At 41.3% G+C, this 19,044-nt stretch overlaps 1 protein-coding gene across 1 annotated transcript in view; it reads right to left on the bottom strand.

Moving 5' to 3' along the window:
- The window catches only part of MDGA2 (MAM domain containing glycosylphosphatidylinositol anchor 2), a 375,792-nt gene that overhangs the window by 77,805 nt on the left and 278,943 nt on the right, over nt 1–19,044 (bottom strand). The window contains exon 9 of the mRNA XM_057403838.1: nt 1,952–2,221. Within this exon, the coding sequence (XP_057259821.1) occupies nt 1,952–2,221 (270 nt within the window). The remainder of the gene's footprint in view (nt 1–1,951; nt 2,222–19,044) is intronic.

The following is a 19,044-nucleotide window of genomic DNA, read 5'->3' as shown; positions in this document are numbered from 1 at the left end:
CTTTTTTCCTCCAGGCATGTATCTAAGAAGTGACCCATTTCTTTCCTGTATTCACATTCCCAGTGAAATGCAAGCCTCCTTTTTAACCACTTTGTCATTTTTCTTCTACACGTTTTCAGTTCCCCAGTGCTTTAACTTCATCTATCCTGATGAGACCTGGGACCACAATACAGCTCCTGCTCTTTCCTGAGACCAGTTTCAACTCTATGTGTCAAAGTATGTGTTTACTAAACACACTGGTTTTAACCTTAAAAGACTGAGGAAAGCATGAAAACCGAAGTGTTACTTCCAGCATCGTGGACCCAACCATACAGCATAAATTCACATAATGCTATAAATTAAAAATGAGCAAAGCACACAAAGGGATGTGAGACAGAGTGTATCATAAAACCATTTTAGTACTAATTTTCAGTTATGTGGCTTGCTTTGGCATGGTAATAAATCACAGAAAGCCACTCAGATTGCCCCAGTCTTAGCAAAATAATTGCCTGAGAATAGGTTTCCACAGTCTCAAGTCCAAAGTGTGATGAACAGTAAATTGAACTGCATTTACTCATTTGAGGAAAAAGACTGTTTCCTTCAGAGCCACCTTTGGAATTAAAATCTAAGGATTTGGAGAAGTCGGTGGCTGTGAAAATACCTCCATGCAGGCTCTGAATGATAAGTCATGCAAAGGCTCGATTACTTTTTGAAAGAAGCAGAGCCATCGGTCACTGGGGTGCTCGCTGTGCTTCCGCCACATCTGTGTTGTATGCTGCTAGCCCAGTGGAATCCCTGCCAACAAGATCCCATTAAACTAAGTCTAAAAGAGAAAAAAAAAAAAACCAAAACCCCACCATCCACATAAAAGGAGGCTCATGTTTTTTCCGATCAAACAAAATTTTACTTAAAAACACTGGGGAGCTTTATCAAAATGCTTCCTTCATTCAAAGGACAGATGTGTATGAAGGGTCTCCCCTGATATCCAGGACTCATGCAGAACAGGGGTCCTGAGAGGCTCTCTTCAGCTTCTCCATTAAATCCATGCCCTTTTTGCTAGTAGTAGTGAAGCTGATAATAATGCCCATTTTCCTAATCAATGGCAGGATTCAGGGAGCTGCCAGGCTGCCAGCAACTCCAAAAGCAAAACCTTGTTTAGATCTGATTGTAGCTGGAGCCAAGTCACTGTACAAGAATAAAATCCCAACCACAATGTGGGATCTTTCCAAAGGACCTCAGCTTGGACACAACCTCTGATGCAGAAACAGGGTGTTTGTTGCAGGATCAGGCAGCTGAGTCTTCCAGCCCAGGTAACTGATTTCCAACAGCTGAAGAATCAAATTACGTGACTAAACACCCAGTTTAATATTCAGAGCCAAGATACTAAAGATAACAGACATACAAAGTTTGTCTCAATCCAGTGCATTCATTGCACAACATGGGTATATCATGGCAGGGGCTGCACATTCTCCCCGAGTCTGTGATCTTGTGTATGAACTTCACAAAGCTCTTTGCTGCTTGAGAAAAGGAACAAATCTCAACAGCAAGCTGTACTTGGGTTGCTTGAAGTTGCCTGAGACTGTGCTCTGCCCACCCCAGTCTGTCAGCTCACTAAGTGTACCAAAAGAGAAGAAGAAATTCAAGCCTGATTGCAAACTTCAAATAGAAGAGATTTTCTGCTTAATGACTCTCTCAGGCCTTTCTCAAAAGCATACTGACAAATGCCTGCAGAGAAGGGATATTCTACATTTTGCATGTAAAAATATCCTCGTATCAATGAAATAAGTTATATCTCCTGTTTTGTTATCAACCTTCCTAGAATCAAAACCAGATGCCTTAAACCATTCCATCTCATAGGATATATGTCTTTGGTAATTTGTTATTGAAGCAGAAGCAGCATCACCCAACAGCACATGTGCCTGCAGCATGCTCAGCTCATCATCTTGGGGCACCGAGGCACACCCAAGCCTACCTGTCACGAGGAAGCTGCATCTGCCAGCACCCGCTTCATTGATGATGTTGCAGTTGTAGATGCCATAGCTGTCACGGGAGAGGCTGCTGACAGTGTACTCGGTGGAGTCCTGCATGTCGAACTGGCCAGTGCGCAGCAGCTTGCTGCCCAGGCGCCACTCATAGGTGAGGACCCGGGTGGGATATGCCCTCAGAACCCGGCAGCTCATGGTGATGCTTCGGCCTTGGCCTTGCCGAATCTCCAGGAAGGTGGGCTCCACGGCGGGGGGGTCTGCAGGAAACAGGAAGGTGGGGAAGGAGATTTGTAAGTGAATTAACATAGGAGGCAGAGTTAACCAACCACTGCTGAAAGGCTAGAGCACCACGGCATAACCCGGCATCCATGAGAGGAGAACTCAATGATGCTAAGTACACAACCTCAATGCATACTAATCAGCTAGTAACAGAAACATACACATCCAAAGCACTGAATTCAGCTTATTGACTTTTTCTGCTGAGTACTTTAGACATGGTGCTGCTTCACCACCGTTATCACTCAATAAAAAGTGAGAAGTTCCACACCTGTGCAGCCCAGGAGGCTCAGTCCCTCCAGGTCTCACAGGGGAACCATGGACTCTGACACACGGGGCTTTCAGGAGGAGGAAGGGGGAGAAAAAGAGGCTTTACTCTGTTTAGATAAAGAGCACAACGCAACAATGACCCTGGCACAGAGCTGAGGCAGTGATTTTGTGTTTGGTTGGGCATCTAACTTTGGAGTGGTAGAAGATGAATCAATGAAACAACATACACCTCTACTTACCCCATCCCGGCAGCTGCCTTCAGGTTTCAACAAATATATAATCATATGTTAATCTTTTCTATCCACTCAGGTGGTAGTTTTCATGTATCAGGAAGCACAGAATGGACCATTTTCTCATAACTTGAATTAAACTGCATTTTAAACAATTTAGAATTGAAGCTACAAATTCTGAGTTTCGATGCAATTTTTTTGATTCCATTAATTTGTATTTTGAGTAAAATACAAAATATATATACCCAACACACAGTGTATGCAAAAAACTAACTTTACCCTCCCATTTGCCTTTTGATAACTTCATTACAGAACAGTATGGGCAACTTGGACAGAATAATGTTGGTACTCAGCTCTTGTCAACACAGCTATTTAGACCAGGTAATGTGCATGAAAAACATTCATATGTTTGCAATTGGATGTAAAACAGTGAGTGACAAGACATTTTGGCTCTTTAAAAAACACAGCTCATTTTTTAGCCCATGAGAAACAAATTCTGAAAGCCTCCTGTGCCAGTAAAATACATGAAATCTTTGCATCCGTATTAAAAGAGCTGTCTTGCAGACACAGAACATGAAAATATAAAATCCCTGACAAGCTCTGCAACAGAGCAATCTTCACAGAGTCCACACCATGCTCCTTTCAGAAGGAACTCTCTTTTACCATTATCTCCCGAAGAGCACGCTGTCCTCAGGTTCTTCACTGGTTGGTATCTCCATCACAGATATCAACAACTATCAGACTTTGGTATTTAATTCCCTGCATAACAGAAGTTGTAATCAGATTCCCTCAGCTCCTGTAAACTGGGAACTCTTTGCAGCACATCCACACATAACTGCAAATAAGAGACTAGAAATCCCAAATCCTCGAAACTGCAAACCTTCTTTCCATTGATAATATCCCCCAATTTTGTGTCTTCAGAAAATTTCATCACAGGGGCACTATTTCTTTGTGCCCAGGTATAGAATGAAAAAAATATGAAGACATGTTTGTAAGAAATTCCGCTAGCATCTCTCTCCAGCCTGATGTTTACCCTTTCAACACAACCCAGTAGTGTCTTTATCTGCCCTCACTGTACAGTTTCTTGACCTTATTCTGCTTCACTAATAGTTTCCCAAGGCAGTAGCTTTGCAGGGAACTGTTGGCTTAAACACAAGAGTTATTCTTGGGAAAGAAAATGTGCCAGATCACAGCTTTCTTCTAAGGGAGGGCTATTCAGCTAGTCAAGCCCGATCTGCCTTTCACAGATTTTTGTCTTTTCCTCTAACCACCTTGTCTTACAATTGTACATACTTTCCAAATACCTTCTATATCATGATATATAATGGACGGCAAAAAAACTACTAATCAAATTTACTAACATTTACTCTCATCCGGTCATTTCTCTGCCCTAGGCTCTATAGGTTTTCTTCCCATTTCAGCCATCATAATTCCATAACTGTACACTCTTCACCCTTATAGCCTTTACCAGCCAGCACCATAATATACATTTAAATCTAGGTAAAATTATCCCCAAACGTTAGCTGGACACAGATTAGCCAATGAAATAATACAACATAAGGATGTTCAAACAGCATCTGACTGAAAATCCTTCTGGCCCAGGATCCTCTACTTATCAACCCTGAGGGCATGGGGGAGAGGAGAGGACAAGAGTACAGAGGGCACTGGGGAACTTTGGGACAGAAAAGTTCTGAAAGCTATGTGTGTGGTGTGTTGAATACCCTTTAATCATGCTGCTTTCATTTCCTCCCATTACTTTGAAGCCCATTCAATATTTGAATGCCCATACCTTGCCTCCTATTTGTCAAAATGTCCTGTTGTTTTGTTTATGTTGCTGTTTCCATTTGAGGCACCAGATTCAGTGAACAATATTTCTCTGTCCACCTCTCCATGGCAATTCTGCTTTAATGACTTTTAGCATATATTGGTTTTCAGCCCTCTCTTTCATCTTCCCCTGGTTTATTTACTTGTAAGATACTTTAGCCTTACAAATAGCTTTTAAATAAAAGTTTTCCCTGCCTTTAAGGTCAAAATAGTCTTTAAAATACAGAATTTCCATCTATTCATGAACACACGATACCCAGTGACAGAAAAAGAAAATTAACTTTGGTTGCTTATTTCAGAGTTACACTTTTGCAAGCAATAACTTTACTGGAAAAGAAAAGGGATGATAAAAACTACAATGTATGTAGAGCTAACAGTTTCTTTTTCTTTTTTTTTTTTTGTATGTTTTGTTTTTACAAGATAGTGACTTCACAGCTAGCAAAGGTGCTATTGTCTCAGGCATCTTCTCAGAGTAATGATGCTCAGAATGAAACTTACTCTGTAGCTGTTTGGAACTTACATGTCTTTAACTCATTTGCATTAGCTCTTCCCCAAGGCTTTAGTAATATGATTTAATTTACTTTGCTGTACTTATTCCTATCTTTCATAATTCTAGTATTAGTTTTTGAAAAATACATGGAAAAGGCACAAAGGGAGTACAGTTCATTTTCTTAAACAATTATCTTTGGGCAGCAAACAGTCTGAAGTTAAAACAGGCTTTATATTAATGTTTAATGATTTTTTTAGCCTAAGTACATTCATATCTTAAGGATTATAAAATGAAAAATGAAGGCTCCCTAGCTACCAAGAGAAAAGACAGCAAGGATGCTTGTTTGTTTTAAACCAGACAGATAACGGTGCAGATCATATCATGGTCTTTACTGTAAGATATGTTAAGGAGAAAAAACTTACCATTCAGTGAATTTATTTTAGCTGTGTGGCCTTGAGCAGAGACTTTACCTGCTAATTTGGTTTCTCCAGTTTGCATTGTAGCCTAAGCAAATTACTAGTTTCTTCCAGCTCTATCAACAGGAATAAATATGAAAAGCTGATGCCACTTATTCAGCTTCTATAGTGTTTGTAGCCACTTTTTATTTGATTCACCCAATAGGAATGTCATTCTAACAACAACCTATGTCAGCTACAGAGAAGGAGTAAATACTTTTAGAGTAGGATTTGCAACACAGAAAGCCACACCAGTAAACGGTAAACCAGGCCAGGTGAAACCATTGTATCAGGTGGGCAGGAGACCTTACAGCTGCCTTGCAGATGAGCCTGTGATGGACTAGGTGATGCTGGAAGCAGGACTCACACCCTCCCAGCCAGGAAATGATGCTAAACCACTGTGTATGTAAAACGCCAGTGAAGCTGAGTTAAGCAAGTGCTGTTTCCAATACCTGATTGAAACATACCGTAAATTATTTTATTGCCTGAGGACTCTGCAGTGGAAAGCCAGTCATTCTAGCTTAAAAGATAGCCTTTCTTCTTTCTTTTTTTTCTGTTTTAAAGTTATTGAGGGCATGTCTGCCTGTGAGGGAAAGTTACTTGCTAGTATTTGTATATTGCTGGTAATGAAGGCTTAGTCTAGGCAGTCAATTTTATTGTTTTAATTTTGTGTTTATGCCTGTGCCTCTGATACATCATGCCCAGGATCTGAAGAATCCTCTCAGGAAAACTGTGTTGCGTTTCTTCAGCTTCCAGCTGAGGCAGCACTTCATCTCCCAGGCCATATCAGTGAGTATTTTATAGATTACAAAGTAGATGTTATATATTGTGTTGTTGGCAATGGGATTTGTGTGCTTTTGTAACAAAAAATCATTCACTAATATGTATGTGTAAGTATACCAGAACTAGATGCATGGAATTCTGCTGTGTGATATACGCTTGTATAGATCAAAGGAGTCAATATAAAATATAGAATGACTATTCAAATATTGTAATGGGTTTTACCTTCTTCCAATACCATCTGTTCTGAACCTAAAAATAAAGGAAGTCTGAGCACTTTTGTTTGATTTACAGCTCTGCAGAACTCCTTGGTGAAGCTGCTCAGAGAAGCCACAATCCTGGATTGCTTGTACAGGAAAGTCAGTAGACTTGCCAGTAAAGCTCTGGTTTTCCTCTTAAAAAAAAAATAAATATAATAATGTACATTAACAAAAGCTCTTAAAAAGAAGAAAACCCAACCTCAGGCTCCCATGGATTAGGGTGCACTGGTGTAGATGGAGGGGGACAAGGGATGAGGAACTCTTCCTGTATATTAGTAAAGGACTTGAAGACCGGAGATACAGGAAAAGAAGTGCTGCTGAGTTAACAGTATCTGAGATGTCGTTAGGGTCGATGTGGACTCCTGAAGACTCACAAAGACACAAGCTGCTCACCTTCATGGGCAGTATGGCAGACTGTAATGCTGGGGGCATCACCAGTGGTTAAAATCAGAATCTGGCTAAAAGCAGTTGCAGAAGAATACTGCAATATTGAGTAAATTAGGAATGAGACCTATGCAAGTAATGAATTCATCAGTTGCAAAGGAAACCCCAGTTCCCAAGGAAGTCCAATCTAATGCAGCCTAATCAAGTGGTGCCTTTCAGGAAGGAGATCTTGGAGCTTCTGTGGATATTTCTCTGAAAATACCTCTGTGCTCATTAATGGTGCAAACAGCTGGTGATCTCCAGAGCTAACTGAAAGGAAGAAACCCAGTGAAACTACCATTCAGCAAGTTTAAGGGAAATATCATGAACTATTCCTTTAGGCAAAATACTGCAGCCATTTGGACAAATTGCCATTTTTTATTCTGGAGGCAAAAGTCAGAACAGTGTCAGACCTGGCTGGGCACAATATGCCCATGAGTGGTTGTTAAAACCAGTGGTGGGAATACAGCCTCCAGCAGATCACTGGATGCTGAAACAAGCTGTGGAAAGATCACTCTATTCATCTGCACTGCAGGACTAATTACGATGCTGGCAAAGCCTTATACAATTTCCACCCCTCCATAGTTGTTATTCCCATCTCTCTTCATCCTCCAGCTGTTCTTTCCAGGCACCTCCAACTATTCTGAAGATTATTTTCATATGCAATTGAAAACTAAAATGAAATAGCACTTTAAGCTTTCCAGCTCCTGACTTGGTTTCATTTAATGCAGTAGAAAACAAAACAATACCAAAATATAAATTCAGCTTCCTGGCTACCATGGAGAAGCAGCCAGGCTAATGGCAAGGGCTGGACAGCATACCTACTCCAACAGTGCTCCTTTCCAAGGGATTTGTATAAATACTCAGCTGGGACCATTAAACTGCTCTCAACCTAGGTCTGGCTAAAACTACCCACTAAAAACCCTCTGATGGGCAAAGGATGGGTCGGGCAGCATAGCTGGGAAAAGAGAGCAGCTCTGCCTGCAGCTTCCACTCTGCCAGTCCTCCTCCACTGTGCTTCTCTGATGATGAATCCACCAAAGCCCCCTGAACTCCAGACCTTTTGCTTGTGGAGGCAGAGGAAGGAGGAGCACCTTGACCATCCCTTCTGCTCTGTTAGGAGTTGCTGGAGATCTGCCTTTGTTTAGGGCACTGAGAAGACTGCACAAGTCAGTCCTCTCTTTGCGACATATAAAAACACTCTCAGAGATGAGAATGGTGGAAGACCAATGCAAGTCTAGACAAGTAAATTACCTAGTCTTCACAACTCTTAAGTGATTTACAGCTGCTGTTACCCCTTTATATAGGCAGAACATCATCTCTATTAAAATGCCTCCTATTGGAGAGAAGTAGCTTTGAGAAGTAGGTGGATAATGGAGAATCTCAGCACCAGTCTGTCTGTATCTTTATGCAGCTAAACACTGTATTTTTCTAGATAAATAAAAATCAAATATGCAGACATTTGCAAAAATAATAATAAGCCACACAGACTATAAATAACATTACGGTTTAAAGGTAACTCAGCACAGAATAGAATCATAGAGTTGTTTGGGTTAGGAAAGACCTTTAAGACCATAGAGTCCAACCATTAACCCAGAGCTACCAAGCCCACCTCTAAACCAGGTCCCTAAGCATCACACCTACATGTTTTCTAAATAACTCCAGGGATGGTGACTACACCAGTTCCCTGGGCAGTCTGCTCCAATGCTCAACAAGCCGTTTGGGGAAGAAATTTTTTCTCCTACCCAATCTAAATCATCCCTGATACAATTGGAGGCTATTTCCTCTTGTCCTGTGGCTTAATATGAGATTTGGTGGTAAAACTGAGATTATGGGTCATGATATCCCCTTGGTTCCCACAGAGACCTGCAAAAATCAAGAGCATATATACCTAAATAAATGAAAAAAAAAAAAAATGCATAGGGTCTGTGAAGATCAGATATCCTAATAATACTGAAGAGTTAAGGAGAAAAAGAACCATGAAAATATTTTTTGAGGCAATGGAAATGTTCTTATAGTGCTGGCCTTAAAGATCTTGTACTAGACAAAAAATTCAAAAGAATTTGACCAGACTGTACAAGTACACTTCAGAATTAACACATTTCTGCAATCTATGGTGTAGTCAAATTTGTAGTTTTACTTTGCTACTGGGTTGGATGTGGAGGTGACTGAGTGAAACTTAAAGCCAGGACACAGAGAACACCAGACTAGATGGCCAGAGTGCTTTAGGAAACTCAAATACATAATGATTGTGATCCCCACGAAAATGACAACAGTAATTTTGCAGCCAAAGCTCTGATACAGATATTACAACCTTGGGTAATGGATTTATTCCAGTGAAAGGAAAGCATTATGTCCAGAAATAGAAAAAAGCATCTGCATATCTACCCATAAATTAAAATAGAATTGTGAAACCAACCTCCAATTATGCATTCACAAAACAGTGCTGTGCACAGAAAATGATCCATGGCATGGAAAGAAAATCTCTGTTTGCATGGAGATTTCCTTTCCAGATGTGACACAACGAAGTTTTCTGAACTTTTTTTGGACCAAGGGACAACCACCAAGCCATGGTGTTTCTCCTTGGCATGGTCAAACAGGAGCAATTTCAGAGAAGGGAGTGGACATCATGCTGGGTACCTCTGGGGCTCCCCTATCCATGGAACTGTTACTGCCATGCAGAACAGTGGCAAATGAACTGTCTTTCTGAAGCACACCTTTGATAATTAAAATAGGATAGGCAGCACCTAGACCAACAGGTGGAGGAGGGAGCATCCACCATATTTACAGTGCTTAGCATTCAGTGTTTACAATATACCACTGGAATTGCCTTAATAGGCAATTTTAAAAAATCCACACCTACTACAAATTACTATGTTCCCATCAGCCCTTAAAAAAACATTCCTTATGTAGGAAACATATCAGTACTCAGGGTCGGTGCCTGGCCAGCACTAACAGCCAAGATGCTCCGGGCTTCATAGCAGATACAGCTATGAATGCCAGCTGAGCATGCATCTCAAGCTCCTCTTCAATTTCTGCTTCCTTTCCCAGAAAACCTTATGAAGCAGTTTTCAGGGATTCTTTTCTTCTTGTGAGACTTCTGACTACTGCTGCATGTAGTAGAACTATTTCAGGCATATTTTCACTACAATAAAATCCGAGCAATATAAAAACAAAAGGTATAGTCTAAATAAATAAATCACTCACATTTAAACTTTTAAAACTCTAAAGAAACCTAGAAACCTGAATAAACAACTTAGATAACTGAATAAATAACTTAAATCCTGCAAACTTGGCAGTGTGTATGTTGAGCTGTTTATCAACTGTGCCAGCACTTGTGGTCTGCTGTGCAGGCATCCCCCATCCATCTGTATTTCTCTCGCTTGGTTGCATTCCCATTGCAAAGTCTTTGAGGCAGGACCCATTCTACAGAGGAACACGGCTGTCATCAACACAGCATGACATCTCCACGACACTTATTACAACTACCTGATAACATCCTAATAAATGAACTATGACAGCACTAACAAATACAAAAGTATTTTCCTCTGAGCCTAGCAATACTCTGTGTTGCCAAATTCAGTGTACAAGCAGTAATTCCTTTGGAAAAAAGAGAACAAGAGAGATGTATCGCCTCAGCATGCACAGATCTCTGCAAGCCAGGATAAGGATGTTGAGGATTATATTGCAGCCACTCAACATATTTATTTTAGGTTATAGGAGTAAATTTATCAGTTCTACCCATGTACGAAGGGTCAGACAAATAAAAATCTAGTTGTAGTCTCTAGATTATTTTTTTTTTATTAAAACAAAGTATTTTTTTCTTCTAATGAAGCTGATCTGCAGAGGATACTTAACTGTGGCTCGCAGAGGATACTTTAATTGACAAACAAATTAAGCCTTTGAGCAAATGCCCTTCCAGCAGTTCTGGAGTCAGACAGGACTGTTTAATTCTCACCCTAAAGTGTAGGGAGCACATTCACACATTTCCTCACTGTGAGTGAGGTCAGCGATGGGCAGTGCACTGCCCAAGATGCAGTTTTGGTGATGCAGCAATGTCCTGGGTTCAGCTTAAACCATGACAAGCAATTATCTCCTAGGTTCTATACCATGCCTGTTATGGAGAATCACACGGGGTAAATAATATACGAAAATGGGGAAGCTGCTGAATCTAACTCCTTCCAGAGAAAAATGATGGTGTGCCCCCTCTCCATTGTCAAATGAATGCTAAATAGCAGTTTTCATCAGTAGTAGTCAACAAGAACTCTCTTAAAAACATCTCAATAGAAATGGAATTTCTGTAAATAATTTTCTTTTTCATCAAACTGCTATTTTCTTCTTAGAAGCCATGATCAGTTGAAGCTCATCAGTTTCTAATTAGTTTTCAGATGATTACTATAAAACCAGTAGTGGTTTTCTTTGTCACTGAGTACTGGAACACTTGTGCGGAAAAAAACTTGTAAAAAAAAACTTTCGCAGGATTCCTAACAGTATGAATTATGCAAAGCACATGCGGATGGCATTTGGAGAGAGGTGGAAATGTGAAAAAGGAGGCCTGAGCTTACCACAGTGAAGGGTCACGAGGCACAAATTGCCAGCAGGTGCATTTTTGGGTGCTTTTCAGATATTTAATGTCTTATTTATAATACATATTTCATATGTATAGTTTAATGTACTAAAACTGAAATAACAGCAGCCTGGTGGGAAAGCTGCAGTGACATAATGTTTTCATGTGAAACCTGTCTGACATCCTAGAGGATGTAACAGGGTAAAAACAGCGAGAAAATGGACATCTCTTAAATTTATCACGCTTGTTCTGGAGCATCTCTGAGGAATTATCTCACAGGGGACATCTGGCAGAGCTGAGTTTCAGAAAAGAGCTAGATGTGACCCTCCTCCAAAGCACCAGGAAATGCTCCCAAAAAAGCTGCAAGCCAAAACCATGAATTACTATTCAGGTCATTATTATAGAGACATGCCAGTGGATGATTTTGTTTAGCTCCATTTAGTGCAGGGAGAACATCTCTCCTGCTGGAGGGAGAAAACACCCACATGTAGAAGCCAGAAGACTCGACATAACCTGTTTTTTTTTTCCAGGCACAGGACTGAGATTGACTCTCACACTTCATCCAGACAGGGGACAGCATGCACCAGACTGAGCTTTGAATGGAGCCTGAAGTTTTCCAGCTAATCTAAATTTCAGACCGTATAAGGACTAAAATTTAATTTAGATGGATTTTGAGTTAGGTAGATTTCAGTGTAATTTTTTTTTTTTTTCCCATTGGTTGCAACAGCAGATGCTAGTGAATTGTGAATTTACAGTTGCAGAAGAATGGTCATCACTCTCAAGAAACTGATAACTTTGATTCTACAGTTCAAGTTGCATGTGCTGGCTGCAGGCATTTTCTGGGTTTTCCTGGCTGATGCCTCTGTCCTGGTTTGGCTTCCTGACAGGACATTAAATTTTCAGAGAATACTGAACAAGCAGCAAGCATCACACAGCAGCTCTGAGTTATAAGATTCAATATTTGTGCTAAAACGTGAAACTTTTGCAAGTGAAAAATATTCAAATGAGTAAACAAACAAGAAATAACTTCCTAGTAAAGCTGCAACATTAATTTTCCCACATATTAATATCCCACAAATCATTATTTGCTTTATTTGACTAGCTGTAGCAAGAATGTAATTGTTGAATAATGATGAGCTTCTTAAAAAAGCTATGAAATGGGCATAATCCTCCATCTTTCAATACCATCTACACTACTGATGATCTTTTACGGACTATGCTGCTATTCCTTATATTTTGTGAAATTAAAATTGTAATATCTGAAAATATAAATCCTGAACAATACTGTGGTGACACTTTTTATCTTACAAGACATCATGAACGTTGTCTTAACCCTTATCAGTTATCCCTCCCTCTGCACAGGCAAGTCATGGCACCCAAATTTGTCTCTCCCCTCCCCAGGACCGAGGAACATCTCTGGAGAAGCACAGACCCACTGGTGACACCCCTGCAACCTGCATGCTTTGCAGAGAGCTAGCTGGGAAGAACTCTGCACTTATTTTAAAGCATCTTTCAAACAAAGGTATATTGCATGCAAATGTCATCTGCCAACTTTGCAGTTATGTCTGAGCTGTGTTTAGCTCTCTCAGCCATGCACTTGGTTTCAAAGTGGTTTACAGACCCATAAAAGAGACTGCAATCCCACAACAACGCTGTGATGCAAACCAAAAGCTCTTATTCCACACAGCTGTCACCCTGAGTGTGGCTGCAAGCCTTGGGAGTTGCCTCAGCTCGAAGGTGCTCCCCACCAGCAGCTGACGGTCATAAATCAGAGCATTTGTTTTGGAAGTGGATAAACATGTGTCAAAAAAACCTGCACTGAAGATCTGTCAAATCCCAAGCTTGTTTTAAATTCAGATATGGGGAGATGTCCACATCTCTGCCTCATGCTCCATGGAGCACACTTCCCGAAGTTACCAAAGGGCTGACCTACATGGAGATCAACTCAAAACAACATCTAAGAGGAGTCCTACCAGAATCAACTTGCTATTACATCTCAGTGTGGTCTTATCATGTCCCATCCCACCAGACCAGCCCTACCCAAACCACTACTGATCAAACCATGCCCTTCCCTGATGATAAAAATACATTGTTTCCTCTATTCAAATCTCTTCACAGGCCTCCTGGATATTTAATCAGTGAATACAAGCTCCTCGGTTGGGGAGAGCCTCAAGATTCAATGTGACTTTAAAGAAACTGGTAACATAACTACCTGATTAGATATGGGAACTGTTATTATTATTTTAATACCAAACTTGCAGTCTCTCTCCATTTCCTATGGTCTATTTACTTATATTCCCTGCTCTACAAGATGTGCCCTTCAGTTATTAAGAACTCTGTCCTCAGATCCCAAATAAAACTCCAAACCCCACTGCCTTCCAAAGACCAAACAGGTCTCTGGTTCTCCTTCTTGGGCCAATTCATCATAATATTGCAGAGGTATATTTTCAGAAATCCTTGCATGAAAAGACATACCAAGTGTTGCAAATGTGTGACCTATTTTTTTTTTTTAATTTTGAAGATAGTTATCTTTTTTCCAGATTTATTTTTTTAGGTAGGTTGAAATAAAAACTGAAAAACAGACCAACGAACCAAACTCACATAAACCTAAAACAACGAATGGAAATAGCAGGTACTGTTTATTTAAACTATTGGTTTAACTCCTACTAATTCCTATATGCTTTTCTAAGAGAGACAAATAAACAAACATTCAGGTAATCTAGATAAGAATGTTAATATTAGAACAAAGAGACCCCTAATTCACACATATTGTCTCTTTAGAAGTCATCTGGAAAATAAGTACAAGATTTAACTGTTTTGCTGTTAAATATTATACTGCTTCAATCCAAAATCCCTAGTGTTTGGTGGCCTTCTATGATGGGGCTACAGAACTGATCGATGAGGCAGAGCAGTTGACGTCATCTACCTGGACTTGTGCAGTGTTTGACACTGTCCCACACAACATCCTTGTCTCTAAACTGAAGAGACATCAATTTGATGGATGGACCACTCGGTGGATAAAGAACTGGCTGGATGGCTGCACACAAAGTGTTGTGGTCAATGACTCAATGTCCAGCTGGAGACCAGTAACGAGTGGTGTCCCTCAGGGATCGGTGTTGGGACTGGTCTTGTTCAACATCTGTGTCAGTGACATGGACAGTGGGATTGAGTGCGCCCTCAGCAAGTTTGCCAATGACACCAAGCTGTGTGGTTCGGTTGATAAGCTGGAGGGAAGGAATGCCATCCAGAGGGACCTTGACACACTTGTGAGGTGGGCTGATGCCAACCTTATGAAGTTTAACTATGCCAAGTGCAAGGTCCTACACCTGGGTCAGAGCAATTCCAGGCACAGCTACAGGTTGGGCAAAGAAGAGATTCAGAGCAGCCCTGCGGAGAAGGACTTGGGGGTGTTTGTCAATAAGAAACTGAACATGAGCAGGCAGTGTGCACTCATAGCCCAGAAAGCCAACCGTATCCTGGGCTGCATCAAAAGGAGCGTGACAAGCAGGTCAAAGGAAGTGATCCTGCCCCTCCACTCTTGTGAGACCTCACTTGGAGTACTGTGTGCAGTTCTGGCATCCTCAACATAAAGAGGACATGGAACTGTTGGAACAAGTCCAGAGGACTACCACATGAAAGGTTAAAGAAAACTTTAACATAGTTTAGCACTCACATACTCTAAAAACACCTAGTATTCACTTAGTATTTGCTATCTGCTTGTCCTGGGTTTAGCAGTAGAAGTCAATTTTTCTCCTTCTTAGTAGCTGGTGCAGCGCAGCCTGGGAACAGAGCTGATAACACTGATGTTTACTCTGACCAAGGACTTTGTGAGCCTCATGCTCTGCCAGGGAGGAGGGGAAGCCGGGAGGAAGCAGAGACAGGACACCTGACCCAAACTGACCAAAGAGGTATTCCATACCACAGCACGTCATGCCCAGGAGGTAACTGAGAGTTACCCGGAAGGGCTAGGACTGTGGGGTTGGACTAGGTATAGATTGGTGCTTGGTCAGGCTGGGGGTGTTATCGGTCAGCGGGTGGTGAGGTGTTGTATTCTGTTCCCTTGTTGTTTCCTTTATCATTGTTATTATTGGTGGTAGCAGTAGTGATTTGTGTTATACCTTAGTTACTAAACTGTTCTTATCTCAACCCGTGGGAGTGGCATTCTTTTAATTTTCCTCCCCATCCCTCTGGGAGCTGGGCGGGGGGGGCGGAAGAAAAGAAAGAATTGGGGGGGGGAGTAGAAACTGTGTGGCTGACTGGGTTTAAATGATGACACTGCTGTATCAAGCAACCTTCTTCAAAGTGTAATTGTAAATCTTGAAGAACAAGACCTTCCTCTCCTGGGTGCATTTGAAGCAGGGCGCTCAGCTCTCCTCCTTTAGTGATCCAGCCAGATATAGAATCATAGAATAGTTAGGGTTGGAAAGGACCTTAAGATCATCTAGTTCCAATCCCCCTGCCATGGGGAAGGACACCTCACACTAAACCATGTCACCCAAGCCTTCGTCCAACATGGCCTTGAACACCAGCAGGGATAGAGCATCCACAACCTCCCTGGGCAACCCATTCTGGTGCCTCACCACCCTTACAGTAAAGAATTTCTTTCTTATATCCAATCTAAACTTCCCCTATTTAAGTTTGAATCCATTACCCCTTGTCCTGTCACTACAGTCCCTAATGAAGAGTCCATCCCCAGCATCCCTATAGGCCCCCTTCAGATACTGGAAGGCTGCTATGAGGTCTCCACGCAGCCTTCTCTTCTCCAGGCTGAACAGCCCCAACTTCCTCAGCCTGTCTTCATACAGGAGGTGCTCCAGTCCCCTGATAACCCTTGTGGCCCTCCTCTGGACTTGTTCCAACAGTTCCATGTCCTTTTTATGTTGAGGACACCAGAATTGCACACAATACTCCAAGTGAGGTCTCACAAGAGTGGAGTAGAGGGGCAGGATCACCTCCTACGACCTGCTGGTCATGCTTCTTTTGATGTGTCCCAGGATACGGTTGGCCTTTTGGGCTGCAAGCGCACACTGCCAGCTCATGTTCAGTTTCTTATTGACAAACACCCCCAAGTCCTTCTCCGCAGGGCTGCTCTGAATCTCTTCTCTGCCCAACCTGTAGCTGTGTCTGGGATTGCTGTACCCTCATTCTTTCCTGAAGTGATTCACACCAGTTCCCTTGAAATATTTAGCAGCAAAATGAAAATTTTTAGGCTACTCACACCCACAAGAAGCAGTTCTTCATTTGCAGGATCAGCCCATATAATACTGAACACACGAGGACCAGAGGGAAGGATGCCCTGCCCAAACCCCCCCTGTGCAATGCAAGCACTAAAAAATGGCACAAATTATGGAAGTATCAGAGATATGCACAGTGCAAAGAAGCAGTTTGCCAGTGGGGAAATGTTTTGCTATGCTAGTGCTGTACAGCCAGTAAATCTTTGGTGCTGCCCATACCTGCATCCTGAGTACAGCACCGACAAAAATCCATTTACGTCAAAGGCAGGCTTTGGAACCACCCTCACCAATACTCAACACTGAATCAATTCTCATTTTTACTGAATTATTTTGCTGGTAACCATCTGCACTTCAATAAAAGGAAGCTCTGTCAGTATATATGATTACTTTCATTTTGGTCAGAGGAGCACAGTGTATTTTGGTTATGAAAGGGTTTTTTAGTTAAAGTTCTTCAGCAATATTAGATGCTTCAGCAGAAATCTCAGACTATGAAACAGTAAGGAAGAAGTTGCCCTCTTCTAAACAAAACATTGAAGAAAGGCCTGATCATTACATCTTTCATGAAAGAATGAAGATAGTCTAGTTCTAGTAACAAAAATGATCCATCAGATCCCATAGTCTTTGGAAACACTTTTCTTTCACAGCATTACTATGATAACAATAGCATTTCATAGCATGGTCAGTGGGCAATGGTCAGAGCTCCCCAGTGTTGCTGCAGCACAAATGACATGTGGCCTGGGCTACTCTGCCAGTGCTTCCAGCATGGGCTCCCTTTTTCCCTTCTGCACATATCCCTGAGTAAGTGCATTTATTCACAGTGTCACCAGCCCGCTGCTTGCTGAGAGTCCTTGACCTTGTTGACTGTATCCTCTGAAGGCTTGTAATCAAGGAGGTCACACAGAGAAGAGCAGCAGCCGAATCATGCTCTTAACCAACAACACAAGACAGTTCAGCATGCCTACAGTGGGGAAGCAACCAGGGAAGCGGCTCTGAAACAGCAAAAGGACTGGATTTGTGTTCAAAATAGCACTAAGGGTGCAATGCAATGACACAATCCCATGCAAGGGAAAGCATAGCACTGGGTTACTTCTACTTTTCCTCTGTGACTAAATACCTCTTACAGCTCAGAGCAGAGAAGTAACATCAGATCTATTACATTTATACCTTTGACCACCTGAGCAGACAGATGATTGTGGCTCTCTTTCTCTCTTGAGTTCCCCATTACCACAATGGGCCAAAAAAGAAACAGCAAGGGAACAGGCTATGGAGTAGGAAAAATAATTCCTGCATTTTGGCTAAGTTCCAAAACTATAAAGTTGCCTCTGAGAGGTACCTGAGTTATTCTGCACTCAGACACTAGAAGGATGTTTGTTGCTCACTGAAGTTAGGATGACGGCCAAAGCCTACAAATTTTAGTGCAACTCACTAGCCACAGAATGATTTGATGGTGCATAGTGGAATAGTGTTTAAAACCAGATTTGCCAAGAGAACTTTTATGCAGATGGTAATGAAGTTTTCTCCAGCTTTAACAATCCATGAATATAAAGCCTTTCCATTGGCACTACCATCACATTTCAGAACTATTATTCTCAGAGGAGCTACATTTAAGGCTCAGCTAAAGCCAGTAGCACTACAGTTCTTTACACCAGCCCAGGAAAAGCTCCATGAATCTCATGGTGCTTTGCATTTTCTAAAAATACTATGTGGCATTACTACAAGATCCTAACATATTTCAACAAGTGCCTTTTGTGCTTGGCTTTTGGATACAAGTAAATGAAAAGATTTGAAAGGCCAAATAAGACAAGTAAATAGCATCAATTGTAGATTTGTGTGACTTTAAACAAAAGTTAAGTTCTGCCATTGTCCTTCAAGCACAGGCACACTGAAGTTCAGGACTAAAGTGGCAAATCAGTCACAATAGCATGTACTTTATAATGAAACCTTACAGAGCAATTTGCTAGCAATTTATGTCATGTAGCAGCCAGAATCAACCACTTATGTTTAATTTCCAACAAATTAGAATTGTCCAGGGTAGTAATTCTACCTGTAAAGTGATTTCTTTTAATGTAGTACATGTATGAAGGCACAAATACAGAGTCATTGGAACCCGATTCCTACAGAAAGCCCTGTGGCAGCAACAGCATTTTATTTGTGCTTTGGCTAATAGATCTTCTTCAGTGAATGAAGATATGCAAATTTTTATCATTGTGAAGATACATTACACGAATTAAAATGCAATGCCTGCATGAAAATTAAATGGTGTATAAAAAT

This window comes from Pezoporus wallicus, unplaced genomic scaffold, assembly GCF_028554395.1.
Source record: "Pezoporus wallicus isolate ANWC-B61680 ecotype Strahan unplaced genomic scaffold, APGP_CSIRO_Pwel_v1 contig_7227, whole genome shotgun sequence".
Lineage (NCBI taxonomy): Eukaryota > Metazoa > Chordata > Aves > Psittaciformes > Psittacidae > Pezoporus > Pezoporus wallicus.
The sequence above is the reverse complement of the archived record's forward strand: the minus strand, read 5'-3'. Positions and strand labels throughout refer to the sequence as shown.